General features: G+C 47.9%; 1 protein-coding gene across 1 annotated transcript in view; it reads right to left on the minus strand.

Annotated features, from left to right (window-relative positions):
* LOC309525586 (E3 ubiquitin-protein ligase RNF213-like) overlaps positions 1 to 24,937 on the minus strand; it is a 98,452-nt gene that overhangs the window by 72,954 nt on the left and 561 nt on the right. The window contains exons 2-12 of the mRNA XM_082210933.1: positions 24,577 to 24,735; positions 17,851 to 18,047; positions 16,506 to 16,777; positions 14,812 to 15,083; positions 7,322 to 7,531; positions 6,458 to 6,653; positions 5,287 to 5,342; positions 4,567 to 4,720; positions 4,263 to 4,418; positions 1,426 to 1,524; positions 295 to 417 (exon numbers count right to left, since the gene is read on the minus strand). Coding sequence (XP_082067059.1) covers positions 295 to 417; positions 1,426 to 1,524; positions 4,263 to 4,418; positions 4,567 to 4,720; positions 5,287 to 5,342; positions 6,458 to 6,653; positions 7,322 to 7,531; positions 14,812 to 15,083; positions 16,506 to 16,777; positions 17,851 to 17,989 — 1,677 coding nt within the window. The 5' untranslated portion in view covers positions 17,990 to 18,047; positions 24,577 to 24,735. The remainder of the gene's footprint in view (positions 1 to 294; positions 418 to 1,425; positions 1,525 to 4,262; positions 4,419 to 4,566; positions 4,721 to 5,286; positions 5,343 to 6,457; positions 6,654 to 7,321; positions 7,532 to 14,811; positions 15,084 to 16,505; positions 16,778 to 17,850; positions 18,048 to 24,576; positions 24,736 to 24,937) is intronic.

A 24,937-nucleotide genomic window follows, 5' to 3' on the forward strand; every position in this document is an offset into this window, starting at 1 on the left:
TGACTCTGGGGTTGTGGTGCTCATCTCACTTTATTGGCCAAGGGGGCCGGCGTTTGTCCGCAGACAGCTTCTGGGTCATGTGGCCAGCATGACTAAGCCGCTTCTGGTGAACCAGAGCAGCGCACAGAAACGCTGTTTACCTTCCTGCCGGAGTGGTACCTATTTATCTACTTGCACTTTACATGCTTTCGAACTACTAGGTTGGCCTTAGGGAGAAATATATATATAATGGTTTGTATTTTAGACTGTGAAAGTACTAATCATGGTTTGGTGCGGTGACCAAACTGAACCTACCTTGTATTCTAAGTTAACAGCTTCTATGGCACAACTTTCAAAAGATTTGCCAATCAGAGGCTCATATTTTTCAAAATCTGAAAGCAAGCAGCAGTAGGCTTTAATCTGCTGAAGTGGAGGTACCTGTCAGGGAAGAATATCAAAAATAGTATCACTGATTCCAGATATTTGCATTGATCAGAAAGAGAAAAAAAGGAATGGGAAGAAAGGTACTGCAATAAAAGAAAATCAATGTTATTCTTCTAGCATTTAAAATTATTTCTATGTACAAAGACAAGCATACTTCCGCCCCTTTATGTTACGAACCATGTATGGAATATATTGGATTCTATCCAACACTGCATAAAATTCAAGCAAGAGGGCTTCCTCTTACTCTCTTCTCCCCATGCACCTCCCAAAATCTGCTCCAGAGGGTCCCCCAGCCTTCTGGAACAGATTTTGAGAATTCATGGGGAACTGCAGGAGAGTTCCATTGTGCAAGCAGAAGTCTGCTCCAATAAAAGAACAGCAGTTTTGGATACAGACCATTGTCTCTTGTGTTTAAAGACAAACTAAGGAGTAAATATGAGAGACATGTATACCCTAACTTATCTATCTATCTATCCATTCATTAACTAATGGCCCCAAGACAAGTTACCATAATACAATATACAGCTGGCGCCGACCGGAAGTGAGTGGAAGCCCTTGTCCTGGCTTCTGTTAACAGGATTTGTTAGTTGAATCCCACCCACAGTTATAAAAGCAGATGAAACAATTAACTATCATAAAGATGAATAAAACTATACTAATCAGAACTTCAGACACGAATATAAGAGAGTGGCATACCTGCTCTGTCTAAAAGGAAAGAAAAATATTCATTTTCTGTCTTAAAATGTATGCATATGACCTGCAGAGAGCTTTGAAGCTCTGACATGAATAAGCAGTAAGCAATGAAAATTAGACCAAGTATTACTTTGATATAGTGGTGGCAAAATGGAAAAGGAAAAGTATCACAAAAATGCTATATAAGAGAGTTTCCAAATATGATAATAGAAGGTAACAGGGGCAGCATAACAAATATATTAAAATTAAATGTTCAATTATAGTCAATAGTCTCACATGAAAAGCTGAGCCTAAATACTATCTTTGTACCTGCTTGATTCTGCTTTGCATGTCTTTAATTAAAGTTCCCTTCCAGTCCTCTGTGAGGTTTGCATCACGAAAATTAATTTTCAAAAATCGATTCCATGCCTAAAAAAGAAAATGCAATTTAATATACAGTAAAAGCAAATCACTAAGGATACAAGCGGATTTGGAAAGTTTATTCAACTTATATGCCAAGAGTTTCCCACCTTCAGCATCACAATCTACTAAGAGACAGGATATAGTCTAAAGAACAGGTGGCAAAACTTTTTTACACAAGGGCCACATTGCCTTGAGACAAACTACAGTGGTCCCTCTGGTTACGTACTTAATTCATTCCGGAGGTCCGTTCCTAACCTGAAACTGTTCTTAACCTGAAGCACCACTTTAGCTAATGGGGCCCCGTGCTGCCGTTGCACTGCCGCAGTGCGATTTCTGTTCTCATCCTGAAGCAAAGTTCTTAACCCGAGGTACTATTTCTGGGTTAGCGGAGTCTGTAACCTGAAGTGTATGTAACCTGAAGCGTATGTAACCCGAGGTACCACCATATAGGCTCTGTACAAAATATAGATGGGACCAATAGCAAATACCGTAATGGGGGCAGCCATTCTCTCTCATACATACATACATACAACACACACACATATATAGACAGGCACACGTTGTTCCCCACTCTTCAGTGAACACATACAGCCCAGAAAAGGAGAAGGATGGTGGCAGGATTTTCCTTTCCATCAGTGCTGGGAGAGGCAGAGAAGTTTAAATCTTTTTTAACAGAGGCCTAGTGCAGCTCCACAAGGCACAAAAGCACAAAAGGACTAGAAGGAATAGGGTTTTTCCTCTTCCTCCTGCCTAGAATTCTCCAGAACTGCATGAGCAGGTTTTGGTCACTGTTGAAGATCCCAGAACAGCTTCATTATAGCTGCGCAAAGTGAAGACTGGAATGAACAGGAGCACTCCAGAAACCCAAGCAATACTGGAATGCTCTAGGGACAGTGGGCTTTGATGGTTGGGTTTCTTTTGTTTGGTTCTGCTGATACCACCATCATGGAACAGGAGATGTGGCTGTCAGTCCACTTTTAAAAGCTTTAGGGACCAGTTCCAGCCCATGGGGCAGAGTTTATCCTTTTCTCCCCTAAACATGCAGGTAACAGAGAAGCATAAGTTTCCAATTCTAGCCTTATGCAGGCTTATTCCCATTGCCTTCAACATCTGCAGGGCATATAGAGGTCAGCTTGTGAAGGGAAGAGCCTTCTGCACCCATGGAAATTCTCCATAAATTGGGGGTGGGGTAGGCAAAATCATGTGGTATCCCCTTGGTATGGTCTACCACTGTAGCTTTCCCTCCCAAGGTCCCCTTATGATCATGTGGACATGAAAAGAATAAATCCCCTGCCTTTCCCTAGCCTCTACAAATCTTTGACTGCAACATGTGATGGGTAATCTTCAACCCAAAAGGAATACATGCAAGCCATGAATATCATGCCATTTCATCTCCCCCAGCCAACTGGTAATGATGTTGAGTATCAGTACTCCAAAGACTAAAAATTCAAAACTGGACATTCCAAATATGAAGTTCTCTTTGTGACATAAAAGCCAGCTAGAGGAAAGGAAACATTTGTTGTATTGCGTTATATTTTTTATATTCATTTTCTTTAGAACAGCTTTGGTGTATTATAAATAAAGAAGAACAAAGAGAATAGTAATTACAATAGTATGTAAAAACGTAATGTCACTTTAGCAACTCCAAAGAAGGGAAGGATTTCCAAAAAAGAAAGAAAGACAACGTGCATCAAATGAGAGGCAGGTAAGCCCTTACATCTTGGCTGAGGCATTTGTCACCAAAAGGTTAGTCAATAGGAGAGGAAGAAGAACTACATGCTCCAAGCTCTCTAAGTTTCCATGGGCTGAATTGCAAATACATAGATTCTCCTATGCAAGACTTCAGAGCCACCAAGGAGATGGAAGAGACCCAGAAAGAAACACTCCCTCGAGAGTAACACCCTGGAAAACAAACTGCTTTGCAGCACTGGCCTGTTTCTTGCTATGTGCAGGTAAGGCACAGCAGGCACTACCAGGGCAGACAAGAGTATTTGGGCAACCGTGACTCTACAGCAGAACAGGCGTATAGCCTCCCCTCCAACAGCCTTCGTGTATCATTTACACTTGAAATCAGCCTTGTAGTCACACCAATTGATGGCTACAGTCAAGCCTCATTGCAGTGCAGCCATTTTTTATGAAGGGGTGAAATACAGCTAGGGATGGAAGGCAAAAACCTGCCAAGACACACACACCAAATATGCCTCCCATGCTGGACTTATGCTTGAAAATGGGACCTTTTGAAGTCATGCATATCCTTGTTGACAACCCTCTGGGGCCAATGTGTCAGTGATGGGCTGAGCCAAGGTTGGCATGGGTAGGGTCTCTCTCTCTCTCTCTCCCCCCCCCCACACACACTGACATACACATGCAAACAGGCACCACACACATTCAGATTCTCTCCCCGCCTCCCCTGTGATTAGGCTTGAAAAGGTATTTTAACTCCAGCTCCCCAGCTACAGTGTCCACAAAGATTGACCATCCCACACACAGCAATTATGCTGGAAAACAGCCTTCTAGCAACATGAATAGAAGGCTATTCCTCCTCTAGAGTGATAAGCTTTGGAGAGATTAGTCTTGCATCTTCTGCAAAGCTACCCCAAAATAAAGCACAATCTTAATCCAAACAATATTCTCTGTGAGGTTGGCTAACACATCAGAAGCAGCAACTGGTATCTCTCCACAAAGGCCAAAAAGGGGGAGGGGAACATCTACAAGAAAACAGTGTGGAGTTCCAGATTACAAACCTCAAGCTCCACTGGAAAAGTAAGCTCTACAATTAAATGTGAACCAGGTTTCAGCATATGTGCTGGTAGAAGAAGACGAAACCACTCCCTGGTAGCATTACGAAGTCCTTGGTATACTGTCTTTGGAGTATTCTGCATAGCCTTGTCTCTTAAAGCCTATTGTGAAGAAAATAAAGAATTACAAACTGTTGAACCAAAGAACAACTTTCTGCTAAGCTAGCCACGTGAAGAGAGGCAATACCCAACCCATTCGGTTCATCAGCAACCACCTCAAATAACAAACAGCATACAGAGAGATGCTCACCTCCAAAGGTGCAAATTCAAAAATCCTTGAAAAAATGCAGACAGAAATAGCTGGTATCTTGTAATATTGTAGCAGCAGGAATTTTCTGCACATTTTCTCATGAAGTCTTTGGCAGACAGTCACATATGAGTTCCAAGTGTCCTGCTGTAACATTCTAAATTGTGGGAAATGCTTGTTATTTTTGCTAGATGGATTGGATTATGTCTAAAAATATGAGTACAACAAACAAAACCTGACAATCACTGTAGTGTGTCTAATACAGCTTTCATTTGTGCAATCCTAGAGAGTGCAAGGCTTTCCTTTGCACCCTATTCAGCTCACTTTTGGTGAGAGATAGCCTCAGAATGCAGCCAATGGGCGTTCAGATCTTTTTCACCCCACTTTGGAATCTGTGCTGTGTCACTTTCTTATGGTTTTAGAAGGAAGCAAAATATCACTGGGTGTGTGCATACAATTTTGCTAAATATCTGCTTTTGGGTGGGTGGGAGTGAGTGAGTGAGTGAGTGAGTGAGACAGAGAGATCTTGCAAAATACGGTAGCTTCCTGTGTATGAGAAAAAAAGATCTTGCATACATGGGCAGATATTTTGCAATATCCCTCTCCCACACACACATGGCAGATGTTTTTCAAAACAATCTGTTGTAAACAGAATAATGCATTTCAGTAGAGTTTCCTCTGGTTGAACACTATAATGAAGGTATACACGTATCTTTTACTTACTCATTTTGTTTGTTATTGAGGGCATCCAAAACCTTCATCAGGAGTTTTTCTACCTCCTAAGAAATAGTGGCAAAAATTAATGTCGGAGAACTAGAACACTGCATTATCATCTAGTCTAAAGGCCAAACTATACAATACATTACATCAGGGATCACCAACCTCTGTGTGTGAGAGAGAGGGGGCTGGAAATACTGAGCTTTTCTGAATGTGTATGTGGGGGTGCTCTAGTATGTTCTGTTCGTGATCAAGAGCAATGCACTTGGGCAGAGAGAGAGATGCATGTGTGGCAGTGTGTATGTGAAGTGTGTGGACTGAAATGCATGTGTGTGCATGTGCTGTGCATCTTGTACGTAGCAGGAGGAAATTCCAAAGATTAGGTGCTTCCATGCTAAAGGTCTGATTCCTACATTCTACAGAATGGAGCTCATAATGAGATGGTATCTGCAGGAGGTCCTTTCCTGCAGTGAGTAATGATCAGATGGGCAAGACAATCGTTTAGGTTTCCTGGTTCCTGCACAGGGCTTTGCTCACCACTATCAGCAGCTTGAACTTAGCCTGGTGGCTATTTGGAAGCCCGTGCAATTCTTTCAGCAGTGGCTATATTCTGCACTAGCTATAGCTTCCAGGCTAATCACAGAGGTAACACAGAACACAAAATAGTAGTTCACTCTGGAAGTTACCAGTGCAAGGGCAACAGCAGTCAGGCTATTACATTTCAGAAATGGCAATAGCTGTATTATCAGCCAATGCTGAGGTCACCTGGGTTTTTAGAGACAGTGATTAGTCTAGGAGCACCACCACACTATGACCCTGTCCAATACCAGGGATAGCAGGGAGAACTTTTTCAGGAGTCGTATCACCACCTCCTTTTTCAAGATGTAATATTTGTATGACTTCAATAAGGACTACCAGGATTCTGTTGGGTAGAACTTTTTATTTTAAATTGTTTCGTTTACTGACTTAACAGGCATATCATAAGCTGTGTTACATTTTGGGTCAGGGATGGGGGACCTGTGGCTCTCCAGATGTTGCTAAACTACAGCTCCCATCATCCCTGATCATGCTGGTAGGGGCTGATGGGAGTTGGAGTCCAACAGCATCTAGAGGTCCACAGACTTCCCACCCATTTTAGATGGATATTACTTTCTTTAAAAAAAAAATCAAAGCATACCATATAGGTATGATCAGTGGCTTGCAAATTCTCCAGTCTATGAAAAATTCCTAGAAGACAGTCCAATGGTTCAGCAGGAAAGTCAGACATAAATTCAGCCAAGTCTCTTTGAGGAAGCAAGGAAAACCATGATCTGAACAGTGCTCTGTTTTCTTTCACTAAATATTTCTTTTCTTTCATTTGTGGTAGTAAGAATCTGCAAAACCAAATAATAATAACTTAAATATACATAATGTCTTCATATAATATACAAAAAAGAATGCCATGTTCTCAGGAAACTGAACATTGCCAGGAACAGTGGAATAATATTTGTAAATGGAAAATTCAATCCTAAGTAGGGTTCAGGATGAGCAGATCAGCAAATCTACCACAACATCCCAAGCTTTGCTGGCTCGTACGGGCTAAGATGGAAAGGAGAAATGCAATGTGTTTCTAACTTCTGCATTATGCCTGTGCCATGTTGGTTCAGCTGAGTAGTTCAAGGATTGGGGCCTTCAGGTCATCTGTGGTGTTTTGAATCCAGTGAATCCAAAGTTACTGTTGCCCCCACCACATCTTCAGGGCTTTCTGCCAGCACAGCTTTCCAGCAGAGAGCTAACAGTGCACCATCTTAAGCTCCTCCAGCCATAAACCTCAGAGACTTAGGACTGCATTCAAAGGCTACAATCCTAATCAAGCTTTTCTACACAGTGGGATTGATTTCTGAGTTAACAAGCATTGTAATGCACTGTCAAATCTCTTCTAGTGTAGCATATTGATAATGTATGTATCTATTTATCAAACAGGAACTCTAGACAGCTTAATCCACAGATGATAATATTTTTAAGAGAAAGGCAATAAGAATACTAACATATTCCAACTTACTTCTCAGAACCCTTTTTTTCTTCATCAATCCTATATTTAACAAAGGGAAGACCTTTCAACCTTGCCCATGTGTCTTCAGATTCAAGTTGAGCATTCTCTTGGACGTATTCAAAATCAGTAAAGAGATGAAGAACTGGGATTGTCCACAGCCACTGATGAACTTGCTGTACAATGCAAGAATTGCAGAACGATATCAAATACAACCCCAACCTGAAAGAGAAAAAGAAAAAGAAAAGCCAATGAGATGGTTGAAGAGGAACATTGGGACCTTTCTCTGACAAAGTCTCACATGCAGAAATTCAGGAGGTGTACCTCTTATTAGGGAATTCAAGAGATGTAAATCTTATTGATGGGGCAGCTGTGGCCTTCCAGATATTGGTGGACTGCCAGATCCCATCTGCCACGGCCAGCATGGCCATTGATTAGGAACTATGGGAGGTGAAGTCCAGCAACATCTGGAAGGCCACAGGTTCCCAATCCCTGCGTTATGTATGGGGATGGTTGAATCCATTTAATTTTTGTCCAACACACAGTTGCTAAAGTCACACCTCTGTTTGGACAAAGGTAGCAACGGAATCATAATGCAATACTTTTTATTCAATACCAATCCCTCTACTTTTGAGCCCCAAATTATTATTTTATTTACAAAATTATTCATATCCCAAGGCAATTCACAGTATCATAAAAACAATCTAATAATAAGCAAAACAGCTGATAAAGGTAGTAACAGTTATTGAAAAGGTCAATTACAACTGGTTAATAACTTGTCAGGGGTTCAGGAGCAGAGGCGAGGGCAAGGGAGGAAACAGAGAGCGAGGGGGAGGAGGCAGAAGAAAGGATGAGTGACGACGACGACCCGAGATCTCCGAGTCTGTCCAGTGAATCAGAAGATTCACAAAGAGGAGCACCAGTGGCAAGGGCAAGGGGGGAGACTAGGGGGACACCCCAGGAAGAAAGAGCCAGAGGGGACTCAGAGGGGAGCAGTTGGAGATCGGGACCTACGTCACCGCCAGAGAGTAGGGAAGAGGAAGAGCGCCTGGGAACTAGCGCTGGCAGCTCACAACAGGAGGGAGGGCACAAGTCAGGAGTGGCCACACCTTCATCGGGGAGCGAAGTGACGGTTAGACGGAAAGTGGAAGGTTGGGCGCGCGCGCCAAGTTCAAATGCACAGGAAGGTGGCGCAGTAGGCAGCCCGGAAAGAGAGCCAGGTCCTAAAGCCCGGCGCAAGGAGACAGGGGAGTCAGGGGGGTCAGCGTCAGAAGAATCCCGGAAGGGAGAGACCCAGGGGGGCAGAGGGACCCAGAGGAGAACTGTCAGGCGGAAAAGGTGGAGCAGGGCTAGGATATTAAGTTGGTGCGCAAGGGGCGGAGACTCAGAAGGAGCTTCGCCGACCTAAGCATAAGGCGTAGGGTTGCACGCAGCAGCTCAAGAATGGAGACTGTAACTCAATAAAGACTTTTAATCAACAACCGCTGGCTAGCGTGATCCTCTGTGAGCTAGGATCTGGAAGTAACCCTGACAGTAAGCTCCTTCTCTTCAAATTGTGGACATCCACGACCTCGCGGAGAGGAGGGAAAGCGGGTGCCTACAAGAAAGCTCACGAACGGTAGACAATATGACGGCCGAACAGCAAATAACGGAACTCAGAGACGCGGTTTCACGACTGACTGCCGAGGCGGTGGCGCCCAGGAAGAGAGAGGAGGATGCAGCGGCCGCCTACAGGGATCTCCAGGTCAGGTTGGACGTGCTTACGAAGCAGGGGCAACAGACACCCAAATCAGAGGGGATTGGGTTGGGGAGACGCACAGGCAGTCTGGTCTCGCACTTCGATGGGAATTTGCAACAGTACCCCAATTTTAGAGCAGACGTAATGTGTGCACTACAACTACTGCACAAAGACTTTAGAGATGAACAAGAGAAAGTGGGGTTCATCATGTCCCATTTGCATGGAGACGCTAAAGCATGGCTGCGCAATTTGTGGAGGGATAAGGATCCTGCGCTCCAAAATGCGGACGCCTTTATTAAAGCGATGGATGGCTGTTTTTTATCAAGCATTGACGTGGATCTTGCCCGAAGGGAGGTGCACAGACTAAGACAAGGGAGGGCCAGCGTACGGCAATATCATGCCCGCTTTTTCGCTTTGGTCAGTGCCCTGGAATGGGACAGAGATTCGGCTCCCGTCAGAGACCTTTTTTGGGAGGGCTTGAACAGCTCGGTGAAAGATGAGATTGCGAGGGGGGAGAGACCCCGGACCACGCAGGAGATCGTTCAGAGGGCGCTGGCGGTGGGAGTGCGGCTGGAAGAACGTCCGTGGAGCAGGGACGAAGGGCGCAGCGGGTGCGAACCAGCCAGGGGCTCCTCCTTCCTTCCCAGAGAAGCAGCGCGTGTGCAATCCACGCCCCCAACAGGGGGAGGGGTGGAACCGATGGAGGTTGGGAGTGCAAGGGCTCAGTCAGCAGCCAGAGCCCTAGCACCGGCAGCAGTGAAAGCGAAGCCTCCTAGAGGGAACAGGAAGTGTTACATCTGCGAGGATCCAGGCCATTTGGCGAAAGAGTGTCCCCGGAGGCTCCACAAGCACACTGCAGCCTCAGCAATGGTGACTGCAGCAACGCAGCAAGGAGAACCACAGCAGGGAAACGACGATGTCTGGCTGGAAGAGGAGGCACTGGGGCCCAGCCAGACGTGTCAGTGAAGCAGTCCCCAGAGATTTTACCGCCCATGGACCCCCTCCCGCCCAAGCCAGTAGTGAGGCTCACCGCATCGCTCCAGCTACCCAATGGAATCACCATGGACGTGCCAATCACCGTCGACTCGGGAAGCAATGCAGACTTCATAGGGCAGGACTTTGTCGACCGGCACGCTATACAGTCGCTGCCTGCCGCGCTGCCACTGCAGGTTGTCACGGTGGATGGCAGGGAGCTGTTAGGGGGGCAAGTGGTGAAGCAGACGCCACCTATGGTGCTGCAGCTTGGAAATCACAAGGAGATTATCAGCTTCAACGTCACTCAACTCTCAGACACGCCTATCGTATTGGGCATGAGTTGGCTGGACAGGCACAGCCCGACGCTGGCTTGGTACCAGAGGCAGCTGACCTTCGGCTCTTCCTTTTGTGCTGAACACTGCATCATGCCCCAGCAAGAAGGGGAGCAAGAGGAGTCACAGCTGCTGCTCGGCACGCTGCAAGCGATTCCCCACAAGTACGCAGAATTTTTGGAGGTTTTCTGCGAGAAGGAGGCAGACAAGCTACCCCCCCACAGACCATATGACTGCAAGATTGACCTGCTGCCGGGGGCGGCGCTGCCCAAAGGGAAGCTGTATTCCATGTCTGAAGACGAACTGCAGGAACTCAAGGAGTTCATTGATCATAATTTGAAACGCGGTTTCATCCGAGAGTCCCAGGCAGCGGGGGGCAGTCCTGTATTCTTTGTGAAGAAGCGAGACACGCCCCAGAAAAGGCTCGTGGTGGACTACCGCATTTTGAACAGTGTCACCAAGCCGTCGGACTTCCCCATGCCCCGAATCGACGACCTCCTCGCGAAAGTACGCAAGGGCAGCGTGTTCACCAAGTTGGACCTGCGAGGGGCGTACAACCTGATTCGCATGCGGGAAGGAGATGAGTGGAAGACAGCCATGTTCACACCCCTGGGCACCTACGAATATAGAGTTATGCCTTTTGGATTGCAAAATGGCTCCCACGTTTTTCAAGCTTTCATGCATCACGTGTTGGCGGGGCTCCTCTACAAGACGTGCGTCTGTTTCTTGGATGACATCCTGATCTTTTCGGAATCGCAGCAGGAGCATGACAGACACGTCAGGGAAGTGCTGAGCAGGCTCCAGCAACATAGGCTTTACGCCAAGCTGGAGAAGTGCCAATTCGACGTGACGGAGGTGGATTTCCTGGGATACAGGTTGTCTGACAAGGGGCTCGCCATGGACAGCGCCAAGGTTCGAGCGGTGTTGGATTGGAAAAGCCCACGCAACCGGAAGGAGGTCCAACGATTTGTCGGCTTCGCGAACTTCTATCGCAAGTTCATCAAAGGCTTCGCTATGCAGACTGCAGCCATTACAGACACGCTCAGTTCCAAGAAAAAGAAGTTCATCTGGACAGCGCAGGCGGAGCAGTCCTTTCAGGCACTCAAGCGTCTTTTTGCCTCGGAGGAACAGCTGCTTCATGTCGATCCTAGCAGGCCGATGAGAGTTGAAACAGACGCCTCGGACAGGGCCGTCGGAGCAGTCCTGCTGCAGAAGGACCCGCAGGGGGTTTGGAGGCCCGGAGCGTTTTACTCCAGGAAGCTCAGCAAGTCCGAACAGAATTACACCATCTGGGACAGGGAGTTGCTGGCTATTCATGCAGCGTTCAAAGCATGGAGGCACTTCCTGATTGGAGCCAAGCACACGGTGCAGGTCTGCACGGACCACAAGAATCTGGAGCACTGGCGCACGGCACAGTTCCTGAACCAGAGGCAGATACGTTGGGCTGAGTTCTTTGCGAATTTCGACTTCCGAATAGAGTATGTCCCGGGGGACACCAACATCATGGCGGACGCGCTATCCCGTAAGCCACAGTATCTGGAGGACGCCACGCCAGCGGCCGCCATGCACATCTTCGCGCCAACAGTGTGGGCGTGCGCTGCGGCGACAGTGGACCTGGAGGCGGTGCGACAAGCGTTGCAGAATGACTCTTTCGCGCAAGCAAAGATGGCTGAGATGCGAAGGGGCACGGCAGCGACCAACGGGTTCCAGCTGAGAGATGGATTGCTCATCCGCAAAGGGGCCATCTACGTGCCGGGAGACGAACTTCGCGCCAAGGTACTGCATCAGCTGCACGACGCGCCCACTGCCGGGCACTTTGGCAAGGAGAAGACGGTGGAATTAGTCGCCAGGGATTTCTGGTGGCCCGGAATGAGAGGGGAGGTCGCGGACTACGTGGCGAGGTGCGACACCTGCCAGAGGGCCAAACCAGTGCACAGACCGCCGGCCGGACTGTTGGAACCGCTGCAAACTCCGGTCGAGCCATGGGAGAGAGTCGCCCTGGACTTCGTCACGGATCTGCCCAGCTCGAGGGGCAAGACGGCCGTGCTGGTGGTGGTGGACTTGTTCTCCAAGATGGCGCATTTCATCCCGTGTGCGAAGGTGGCCACGGCGGAACAAACCGCCAAACTGTTCATAGACCACGTGTTCAAGGTTCACGGTCTGCCACGGTCTATTCTGTCCGACCGCGGGCGGCAGTTCATCTCGAACTTCTGGCAGAAGCTGATGGGCTTCCTAAACGTCAAGATCAACCTGGCGTCGGCGAGACACCCGCAGACCAACGGGCAAGCGGAGCGGGTCAATGCCATCATGCAGCAGTACCTGAGATGCTATGCGAATCAACAGCCTGCGACGTGGGTGGATTACCTGCCGCTCGCCGAGTTCGCCTACAACAACACGAAGCACGTGTCCACGGGGGTCACGCCGTTCTTCGCCAACAACGGGAGGCACCCCAGAACCTTCCCGGGACTGGAAAGACTGGTGGAGGGGGAGCCGCAGACAGCAGATGCGTTCGCGTCGGAGTTGCAAGAGGTTCACGATCAGCTGCGGCGGCACCTGGAGCTGGCCAAACACGCATACAAGGTGCAGGCAGACAAACACAGAAGGGTTGGCGAAGAGATCCAGGTGGGAGACTGGGTCTGGTTAGCAGCCCACGCAGTGCCGGCCAGGTCGTTGGCCAAGAAGAAACTAGGGCATAAGCAACTGGGGCCCTACCAAGTCGAAGAGCAGGTCAACCCGGTGGCTTTCAGGCTGGCGCTTCCGGAGGGTTCCAGAATGCATCCGGTGTTCCACAGATCGGTGCTCACTCCCTACAAGGCACCGCACAGGTTTCAGGAACCCGGCACCGCGCCGAGTCCGCTCCGAGAGGGAACCAGGCAACGGGGAGTGGCACAGGAGGTGCGCCTCAACGAAGTCACGGAGATTTTGGACTCCAGATGGGGGGAAGAGGGGGTAGAATACCTTCTCGCTAAGGAGGGCACCCCGGCCAATGCCAACAGCTGGGTGCCGGGCTACGCTCTAGATGAACCTCTGCTCAAGGAAGAGTTTCATGCCCTCTTTCCCCATAGGCCAATGCCGGCGGACTTTTTCGACGACTGGCTTTTCACGCCCACGCTTTCAGCCAGCACGTTCCGGGGGTTCGACTCGGATGAGGAACCGACACGAGACGCCCGTTCCCCGGAGGGGTCACCCTCGGGATCTGCCTCAGAACCCTCGTATTGGTGGGATGATCGACCAGAGGAGCAGTGGCGCAGGAAGTGGCTGGAGGGTCCAGGACGAGCTACGCCTACAGAAGGAAGCGAGGGAGAGACCGACATGGACTTTTTCGGGGACAACCAGGGTCTCGAGCACGGCGGCACGGAGATGGAAGCAGAGGTGACCGTCGTTGACGAGAGCAGGGAGGAAGAACCGGGAGTCTGCGGATGGAGGCCGGCCACGGGAAGCGAACTGTACCCGACATTCGTCCCTTTGACACTGCAGCACCCAGTTCCCGCACCGGAGGGAGGGGAGGGGGGAAGGGGGGGCTTTGAGGGGGGGATGGATGTCAGGGGTTCAGGAGCAGAGGCGAGGGCAAGGGAGGAAACAGAGAGCGAGGGGGAGGAGGCAGAAGAAAGGATGAGTGACGACGACGACCCGAGATCTCCGAGTCTGTCCAGTGAATCAGAAGATTCACAAAGAGGAGCACCAGTGGCAAGGGCAAGGGGGGAGACTAGGGGGACACCCCAGGAAGAAAGAGCCAGAGGGGACTCAGAGGGGAGCAGTTGGAGATCGGGACCTACGTCACCGCCAGAGAGTAGGGAAGAGGAAGAGCGCCTGGGAACTAGCGCTGGCAGCTCACAACAGGAGGGAGGGCACGAGTCAGGAGTGGCCACACCTTCATCGGGGAGCGAAGTGACGGTTAGACGGAAAGTGGAAGGTTGGGCGCGCGCGCCAAGTTCAAATGCACAGGAAGGTGGCGCAGTAGGCAGCCCGGAAAGAGAGCCAGGTCCTAAAGCCCGGCGCAAGGAGACAGGGGAGTCAGGGGGGTCAGCGTCAGAAGAATCCCGGAAGGGAGAGACCCAGGGGGGCAGAGGGACCCAGAGGAGAACTGTCAGGCGGAAAAGGTGGAGCAGGGCTAGGATATTAAGTTGGTGCGCAAGGGGCGGAGACTCAGAAGGAGCTTCGCCGACCTAAGCATAAGGCGTAGGGTTGCACGCAGCAGCTCAAGAATGGAGACTGTAACTCAATAAAGACTTTTAATCAACAACCGCTGGCTAGCGTGATCCTCTGTGAGCTAGGATCTGGAAGTAACCCTGACATAACTGATAATAGATATTTAATATGAAAACTAACAAAACTATATTCTGTAAGATGGCTCTCAAGCAAAAAAACAAAAAAGCAAACATGTAAGAAAAGATTGTTCAAAATAGGTGGGTTTTAAAAACTTGTTTAAAAATCTAGAGTGCGGAAGTCTTACACACCTTTCATGGGATGGTCTCTGAAAGCCTGGGGGACACCATGAAATCTTTGAAAACACTTCTTTGACTTTATTCATTGCCTTTGCTGGTGGTTGCTCCTTCAGGCAAAGAAGGCTGCAAAATCTGATACACTCTTGTTTTGACTTTGGAATAACACAGAAATCTCCAGATAATAGAAAGATGGTCAATGTCAGGACTAGTTTATTATATTCTGATGTATTCCAAGCTGAACTCTTTTGGTAATTTTCCAAGTAATCTTCAATCACCTTTTGAAGCTAAATAAAAGAAAATAATAAATTCAGCTCCAAAAATAACCTATTTTTCTCTAGAAGCCATTGTGTTCTGTGTCACATTTGGAACCAGTGGTAATGGCTGAGTCTCTCCACCTTCTCCCTTCCTAGAGCAAGTCAGGAGGGGGAAAATACCTTTGCCAGTACTGCCAGTGCTAAAGCAACCAAAAATGAAAAATGTAAGCAGTGTGTTTTGTTTTGTTTTGTTTTAATCAATTTTATTAGGTTTTTTTTAATAAAAAAAACACCAATCATTACATTACATTCAAATTTCAATTTCCCCCTTCCCTGCTGACTTTCCTCAACTTCCATCCCTGGTTTATTACATCTCATAATACATTCTGCTGTTTATATAGACTTCTATATTGTCATACTATTAGGTTTCCTATTTTTTATAAATAAAATTGCAAATGTTTACTTAAATCCTGCCAATGACTCCATGTTTTTTTGTTGTTTCTGCAAATATAATATAATGCAGTGTGTTTATATAAAGAGCGTGAATAGAGTGTGTACAGAGAGTAGCTGCTGCCACTGTAGTAGCAGCAAATACCTGAACAATAACAAGAAGTAATGGGGGTGGGGAGGTATTGCCATTATCACCATGTAGAGGAGGAAAGGAACTTAAAGTGCATTACAGTTTTTTGGCAAGTGTGGCTCACTGATTGCTGCTGATAGCAAGCCACTTTGGTGTTGATTGTTCATAGGCAAAAATACATTTTTCCTCTGCAGACTGATTTTGCAGATCACTTTGCTGGTCCAGAGAGAAAGAAAATCTGTTTGCAAGCCAAGTGTGAATCCAACCTGTGCCTGCAAACAGAAAAGGCAGGTCTCACGGTCAATGCCAGTCAGCTGTCAGCTGAAGATGTGATTGACAAATCTATCTGTCAAAAAAACCCATGAGGAGTGGGGGAGGTCAGGATCCAACCCATCAGCCAGTTATTTAAGAGATGGAGCTTTTTCAGGAGCAGCACCCACCAGATTATGGGATGCCTTGCTTCATGAGCTTTGCTTGACCCACTTGCTTGTTGCGTTTTGCTAGCCGGTGAAATAGTTTTAATATTTCAGTGAGCATTTGCTTTGTTGAGTAGAAGTTTTTATGTTGCTATTATGTTTGGTTTTGTATTTTTGCTTTTATTATGGATTATTTGTAATGACTGTAAGCCAATCTGAGTAATGCAAAAGCATGAGAATATGCATTTACACAGTCCCAGAATATCTATTTTATCCCATGTCAGTTGGTAGGAAAAGCAGTTATAGCTGAAAATCTCAATCAATCACAACTGACTTTTTCATTCAATAAAATCAGCAAGCAACACAGTCACAGAGGACTTCAAAAGATGCTGGTGATATAGTAATATGAACACTGACACCTTAAGACAAGTTCCTGATAACTTGCTTTTACAATACCTGCTTTTCATCAAACTGTAAATTTGTCCATTCCTTTGGCTCTCCCTCATGTACCATTAGCTTCTTATTCACCAAGTAAAACTGATGAAATTGCTGGAAGAAGTTCTTGATACTGCGAGAAGTCAAGGTATTCAATATAGAGAACAGACTATCCAGCATTATTTGTAAAGCCTTTTTCTTCCTTTCCACAATATTGGCATTTTTATTGCTTAAAATATTCCAGATGCTTGAAGAGGATTCTTTACATATTATATCATCAAACTGATGCCACTCTGTTAATAAAACAAAAACAAAAAAGTTTCTCCCCATTTTTTGAACAACAACAAGGAATTTTCATGATATAAGATAATCCTGCCATCCTCCTATCTATATGGGTAATATACCAGTAATTTCATCATTCAATATTCTACAAGCCATTATCCCCACCCCTCAAAAAAAGATATTGATGACCTCAATTTTAGAAACTTGGTTGCTTAATATAATATACTTTCAGGTCTCAAAGATATAAGCATGCATTCACGTGAAGAAAAAATTATTTCCCCTGTAGGTTTTTCTGTGGTCCACCCTTCCCATGTATATAGATTATGCCTTTAGGAAATGGGAATTCCTGTTTTCCATCATGGCAGCAAGCCCATATACACAGAAACATGATGCAGGGATCAGGTACGCTGCTAAATCAGAATGCTAGTCAGTGCTATGGTGGGAGTCAATGTGGCATAGTGATTAGAGGTGCTAAGGAAATGCCTAGTTCTTTAAATGAATTCAAATCTCTAGGGTCTGATGCACCTAGCATTGCTTTCCTTTTGGGTGAAGACAGAAGCAAAGCAGTGGGCAGACACCATGTGCTCGCCCATTTCTGAACAAAGATGATTAAGGGCCTGGAAACCAAATCTTATTACGAACAGTTGAGCAAGCTGGTTTTCTCCTGCTCTGGAGAGTAGGACTCAAACCAACGGCTTCAAGTTACAAGAAAGGAGGTTCCAACTAAACATCAGGAAGAATTATCTGATAGCAGGAGCTGTTTGACAGTGGAACAGACTCCCACAGGAGGTGATGGACTCTCCTTCATTGCAAGATTTAAAGGAGAGGTTGGATGGCCATCTGTCATGGATGTTTTAGTTGAGATTCCTCCATGAAGTTTGGACCAGTCACCTTGGGCCAGTCACAGTCTCTTGCCCTAACCTTCCTCACAGGGTTGTTGTGAAGATAAAATATAGAAGGGAGAACCACCTCTGCCACCTTGAGCTCCTTGAAGGAAATATGGGTTATAAACCTAGTACATGCATACATACATGCATGCAAGCACGCACACACCCACACCCACACCCTGGAAACAGTTCCTTACCTGTACCACTTAAATACTTTAACTGTATAAACAAACAGCGATTCACACAGAATCCCTCTGGAGACTCTTTGGGAATAACTTCATACTCTCCTTCCTCACCACATACCACATAATATTTATAGGGAATTTGTTTATCCATGTTGTCCTTTGAAATGGTGACACAACCTTTGAATAGGTGTCCATGTTTATCAATATCCCTGTTTTTAAAACAATCCATGTTTGTGATTATATTAAAAGCAAAGTACATCCATGGTTGAGCAATAAAACTTAAGCTAAAAAAAAAAAAGCTCTCTCAACAAAAACAAACAGAAAAGTAATGGTCTAAATGTAAAGTATCAGTTGCTGCATCAAAGCATAATCTCCTGGAGTAAATAGTGCTTCCAGATCACATGTGTCAGGGAACTGCCATCGGAGGAACAGGTGGGGAGAGGGCTCATGGAGGCTGGGAGGGACTCAGCAGCGAAAGCAGGGACCAGCAGGGGGAGAGATGGGTCTCTGGAGGAAGGTCTCATGAATGCGGAGAGAGACGCAGCAGCTAAAGCAGGAACTATCAGGGAAGGGGGAGGATCTCTGAGGGAAAGCGAGCAAGAGGGAGGGCTCAGGGACACGTCCAGCGAGAACAGTGGGGAGGTGTCAGAAGCTCCCATAGGGAGACCCTTTCCTCGCCGGAAGCTGTCACGTCGTGAGTCCAGAAGACGTGTTTCCATTAAGGAGCTTCTATGCTGGAAGCGCTTCCGAAAACAACCACTGTCGGAATCTGCAAGTGACTAGGGCAGACATGTCTGAGGAGCTCTGTCACACACAGAGGTTTGTGGAGTTGCACAAACTCTGAGGGACCACGATTTTACGCACAAGCAGCTAATCATCCCATCACAGCATTCCGACAGTCTTTGTAAGCTGCCTGTGCAGGAGAAGGCATCATGAGCGACCCAGCCGGAACCGGAGAGGCAGGAGTTGGAGCGGGTCCAAGCTTAGAAGAAAGGTACCGAGCGTTGGAAATCCAACTGGCGCTGCAGACGGCGAGGCTTGAGGAGAGAAGGGCTCAGGATGCAGACAAGAAGGGGAGAGCCACCCAGTTCAACAGAAAGGTACCAGGATTGGTGCAGAAGTTTGGGGGGGACCCCAAGGACTACCATGCCTTTAGGACAGAGATGCAATATGCTCTCAATGTGCAGTTTGATGAATTCCCTGATGAGGAATCGCGAGTGGCTTTCATGATTGGGCATCTTGAGAGGGGGGCGAGGGACTGGGTTCGACCCCTGATGGCAACGCACAATGACGTCCTAAAGGACACCATGAAGTTCTTTCGTGCAATGGATCTCATGTTTTCCAGCGATTTTGAGGAGGGAGTGGTACGCAGACAGCTAATGGCTTGCAAGCAGGGAAGCCGATCTGTCCGTGAGTACTGGACTGAGTTCACCATGCTGGTTCACAGATTGGGGTGGGACTTATCGGCGGCACCCATTCAAATGCTATTTGAAGAAGGCCTTGCTTCGGCTGTGAAAGACGAACTTTCCCGGGGTCCTAGGGCGGATTCTATGGATCAGCTGACTAAATCTGCGCTGACCATAGGAGCGCGCCAGGAGGCGAGAGCTTTGGAGAGGCGGGAAGGGAAGGGGGAACGCTGGAAGGAGTTCCGCATTCCTGACATTCCAGAGACAACTTTCCCGCCGGCAGAGCCGATGGAAATCGGAACAGCGCGCGCGCGCGCAGTTTCAAAGCCCAGTGAAGGGGGAAAGAAGGAGGGAAAAGGCGCCCGGAAATGCTATCTCTGCCAACAGCCAGGTCACTTTGCCAGAGTCTGCCCCCAGAGGAAGGAATGGCAAGGAATGGTGGGAGCTGTTGAGGGAAGAGAGGAGGGAAAACCGGAGCAGGTAAAAGCCAACGCCTGGTTGCCACAGTCGGGGCACAGCAGCCAGGCCGAAGAGCAGTGAAAGTGCCCATGCCAGAAGCTCCTCAACCTGCTCTAGTGATAGAAGTGTCCCTAGAGCTGCAAAACGGCTACCCTCTAAAGATAAAGGCGCTGTTGGACTCAGGCAGCTCCTGCAATTTTATGAGCAAAGAGTTTGCTGCTGAACACCAGATACAGACGATCCCTTTAAGCAACCCCCTGCAGGTGACCACGATCGATGGCAGGGAGCTGTTGGGAGGAGAAGTCAGCTTGCAGACCGTCCCAATGATCATGAAGGTGGCAAGGCACACCGAACTGATAGCGTTTAATGTGGCCACCTTGGGAGGGGCTCCTATTATCATGGGGATGAGCTGGCTGGCGTTACATGATCCGCTGGTGGGCTGGCATCAGAGAGTGGTTTCCTTTGGTTCCGCACATTGCTTAGAACACTGCAAGGAGGGAAAGGGTTCAGCAGGGGCCCAAGCTACCCTAGCAGGGACGGAAGTAACGGAGCAGGTGAAGGTACCACGACAATACGCAGATCTCAGCGACGTGTTCAGCGAAAGGGAAGCTGACCAACTACCCCCGCATAGACCCTTTGACTGTCAAATCAATTTACTCCCTGGGGCACAGCTCCCTGTAGGCAAGTTGTACGCCATGTCAGACAGAGAGATGCAGGAGTTAAGAGAGTTTATTGACAAGAACCTTAAGCGAGGTTTCATCAGAGAGTCCAGAGCGGTGGGAGGCAGCCCAGTGTTTTTTGTGGATAAGAAAAACACGGACAAGCCGAGACTTGTGTGTGACTTCAGGGCTTTAAACGCAGTGTCAGAACCAGCGGCCTTCCCTATGCCCAGGATCGACGACATTTTGGACAGGGTGCGGAAGGGAAAGATTTTTACAAAGCTGGACCTCAGGGGGGCGTACAACCTGATACGCATAAGGAAAGGGAATGAATGGAAAACCACCATGTTCACCCCTTTGGGGGCATTTGAATATTTAGTAATGCCTTTCGGCCTACAAGCAGGCTCGGCGTGCTTCCAATAGTTTATGAACCATGTACTGGGGTCTTTGCTTTACAAGAATTGCGTGGCCTTCCTAGATGACGTGTTGGTGTATTCTGAGAATGAGGAGCAGCATGTGAGAGACGTCAGAAAAGTGTTACGCAGGCTGCAAGCCAACCGGCTGTGGGTGAAACTGGAGAAGTGTCAGTTTCATACCAAGGAGGTGGAATTCCTGGGGTACCGCCTGTCAGACAAGGGATTGGCCATGGATCCCGGAAAGGTCCAGGCAGTGCTGGAATGGAAAACACCCAAAACAAGGAAGGATGTGCAGAGGTTTCTAGGGTTTGGGAACTTTTATCGTAAGTTCATCCGAAACTTTGCTCACCTGACGGCGCCCATTACAGACTGTCTCAGCAGTAAGAAGAAATTCGTTTGGACTGAGGAGGCGGAGCGAGCATTTGAGGAACTAAAAAGGACCTTCGCCTCTGAAGAACAACTTCTGCATGTGGATTTACAAAAAAAACTGAGAGTCGAAACAGACGCATCAGACAGAGCCATAGGGGCGGTGCTTCTTCTGCAGCCAGGGAAGGAGGAGTCAGAATGGAGACCGTGTGCCTTTTTTTCGCGAAAGCTGAACAAATCCGAGAGGAATTACACGGTGTATGACCGAGAACTACTTGCCATTCATGAGGCTTTCCGGAGATGGAGGCACCTGCTAATTGGCGCACAACATAAGGTGCAAGTGTGCACTGACCACAAGAACCTAGAGTATTGGAGAACGGCACGAGTGCTCAACCAACGGCAGTTGAGATGGGCCCAGGAGTTCTCCAAATTTAACTTTGAGATTTGTTACGTGCCAGGCCCAGAGAACGTTAGGGCGGACGCTCTCTCACGCAAACCTGAATATTTGGAGGGGGAGGGAGCACCCGAAGAAAGACATGTCATTCCAGAGGACCGCTGGGTGTGTGGGGCGGCATTGGTGGGGCAAAGAGAACTGGTAGAGGGAACGGAGAATGATGAATACGCCCAGGACAAACTCAGGGGTCTCAGGAGGGAGGGAGATAAACCCGGAGGTTTTGAGGAGAGAAACGGGGCGTTGTATTACAAGGGAGCGTTATATATACCTGAAGGAGATTTGAGGGGAAAGGTACTCAAGCAGCTGCACGATAGCCCCACAGCAGGGCATTTTGGGCAACACAAAACCATGTGGCTGGTTACCAGGGAATTTTGGTGGCCCAAGGTCAGGGAAGATGTGCGGGAGTATGTGAGAGGGTGTGACCAATGCCAGCGAGCCAAAGGGGAGAGGCGGGCACCGGCAGGGTTATTAGAACCGCTACCCACACCTGAAAGACCATGGGAAGCAGTGGCAATAGATTTCATGACTGATTTGCCGAAATCCAGAGGGAAAACAGCCATCATGGTTGTGGTAGACCTGTTAACCAAAATGGCCCACTTTATAGCCTGCTCACATGCTGTCACGGCAGAAGGAACAGCTAAATTGTTTGTAGAAAATGTGTTTAAGTTGCATGGCGCCCCCTTGAGGGTGGTTTCAGACCGAGGGAAACAATTTACTTCCAGGTTCTGGAGGAAGCTCATGAGCTTACTGCATGTAGAGGTCAATTTTTCGACTGCCCGGCATCCTGAAACCAATGGGCAGGCGGAAAGAGCCAATGGCATCCTCCAGCAATATTTGAGGTGTTATGTGAATGACAGAGAGAATGATTGGGTGGAGAAGCTGGCGTTGGCAGAATTTGCCTACAACAATGCGGAGAACGTGTCCACGGGGATGAGCCCCTTTTTGGCTAATTACGGGTGCCATCCCCGGGCTTTCCCAGGGGGGGAAGGGGAGAACTGGAGCGTTCCAGCTGCCAAACAGTTCGTAGAAGAAATGGAAGCGATCCATCGCCAGCTCCAACTTAACTTAGACAGGGCCAAGGAGGAATATAAGAGGCAGGCAGACAAAAACAGAAGATAAGGTGAAACCATTAGGGTGGGGGACCAGGTGTGGCTGTCAACCCAAGGGTTACCATTCAAAGGGGGTTGTAAGAAGTTAAGACCCAAAAGATTGGGTCCCTTTGAAGTCACGCAACAGGTCAACCCAGTGGCTTTCAGACTCCGGTTACCGAACCACATGAAGCTGCACCCAGTTTTCCACAGGTCGTTGCTGTCACCGTATAAAGGGGACAGAGAAGGGAGGGTCACTCGGGGACCAGCAATGGAGGAAAGGGAACACAGCTACCATGTAGCGGAGATCCTCAATTCCAGGTGGAAGGGAGATCAAGTAGAGTATTTGGTAATGTGGGAAGGGGAACCGGAGTCGGAAAACACCTGGGTCATGGCAGAGGATGTCAATGACGAGGTTTTAATAGAAACTTTTCATCAGAGGTTCCCACGTAAACCTCAGCCTGTGGCGAGGTTCCGGAGGGAATACTTTGCCACCACCGACGAGGAAGAGGAGTTAGAGGGGTTCACAGATTCCGAGGAGGAGGAGGATTCAGCGAGCCGGAACGGCGACCGATGGAGGGAAATGTTCGAGACGTCTGAAGATGAAGAGGATTCTTTTCGGGGTTTTACCTCCTCACCGCCCAGAGGAGAGGGAACGGGAGGGGGTGAAGGGGGCCCTGGAGGGGAGGTGGATGTCAGGGAACTGCCATCAGAGGAACAGGTAGGGAAAGGGCTCACGGAGGCTGGGAGGGACTCAGCAGCGGAAGCAGGGACCAGCAGGGGGAGAGGTGGATCTCTAAGGGAAAGCGAGCAAGAGGGAAGGCTCAGGGACACGTCCAGCGAGAACAGTGGGGAGGTGTCTGAAGCTCCCATAGGGAGACCCATTCCTCGCCGGAAGCTGTCACGCCGTGAGTCCAGAAGACCTGTTTCCGTTAAGGAGCTTTTATGCTGGAAACGATTCCGAAAGCAACCACTGTCGGAATCTGCAAGTGACTAGAGCGGACATGTCTGAGGAGCTTCGTTACAGACAGAGGTTTGTGGATTTGCACAAACTCTGAGGGACTACGATTTTACGCACAAGCAGCTCATCATCCCATCACAGTACCACTGCAGCAGGAAGGTAAACTGTGTTTCTGTGTGCTCTGGCTTTCATTGCACCAGAAGCAATCTAGTCATGCTGGCCACATGACTCGGAAAGCTGTCTGTGGGCAAATGCCAGCTCCCTTGGCCTGAAAAGCAAGATGAGCGTCGCACCACATAGTCGCCTTTGACTGGACTTAACCATCTGGGAGTCCTTTGCATTTTACCCTTTTTACCTCCTCTGTGACCATATACAGTCATACCTCGGGTTGATGTAGCTTCGGGATAAGTATTTTCGGGTTCCGCGCTACGGAACTCTGAGTGAGAGGCAGGGATGGGAAGACTTCTCAGGGTGAAAGATTGGGAGAAGAAAGAAAAGCTCCCATGTGAGAGCTGGGAGAGTGCTCCACTTTCTGGGTGAGACAAGCTACCTTTGAGAGAGAACTCTGTCTTTTCTATTCTCTTTCTTTTGCTGTTTTTGATTTTATTTAGATTAGTTTCTTTTATCTTATCACATTATGAAAAAAGCTTTAATACAACCTTATTTTTTAAGGAAAGAAATACACCTCACCTTCCAAAAAATTATAAAAAGCAAGTATTAATACGTAATAAATATTATATGTATCTGCACGCGCTCTTAGTAACCTTAATTTTGAGAATGTAGACAGGAAGTTAAAATGCTCGCCTACAGAGGCACAGAATAAAAATATTAAGAGTTTCGGTAGAAACAAACAAACAAAAAAATCCCCAATTTTTAAAAACATGGTATGTGGATGCTGTCTTTTCTGGCCACTACAGAACTGTACTTACTTTGTGCAAGCCAGCTCACAGATACTGTCTTCCCAATCATTATATCCAGAAATGCCTTCTGCCCTAATGAAGACTCTAGGATCCTCAGACTCTCCTTTGAAGTCCTTGGACAGTATGGCATGGAAAAATACTGTAACACCATCTTCATAACTGACTTGGCTGCAACAGTAAGAAAAAGGTCAGAATAGCTTGTTTTGACAGATGCAAATACGTTCTGATACTTAGGGATAGAATTCAGGCTGTTGCCCCATCAGCATAAACATTTCTGCTTGCCTAATGAAATTATTTCCTCTCTTCTCCCCCATGCTCTTTTCTAGATTTTCAGGGCGTGTGAGGGGGCGCATGGAAAGAAGCTCTGTTG

Source organism: Podarcis vaucheri (assembly GCF_965113315.1).
Source record: "Podarcis vaucheri genome assembly, chromosome: 2".
Taxonomy (NCBI): Eukaryota; Metazoa; Chordata; class Lepidosauria; order Squamata; family Lacertidae; genus Podarcis; species Podarcis vaucheri.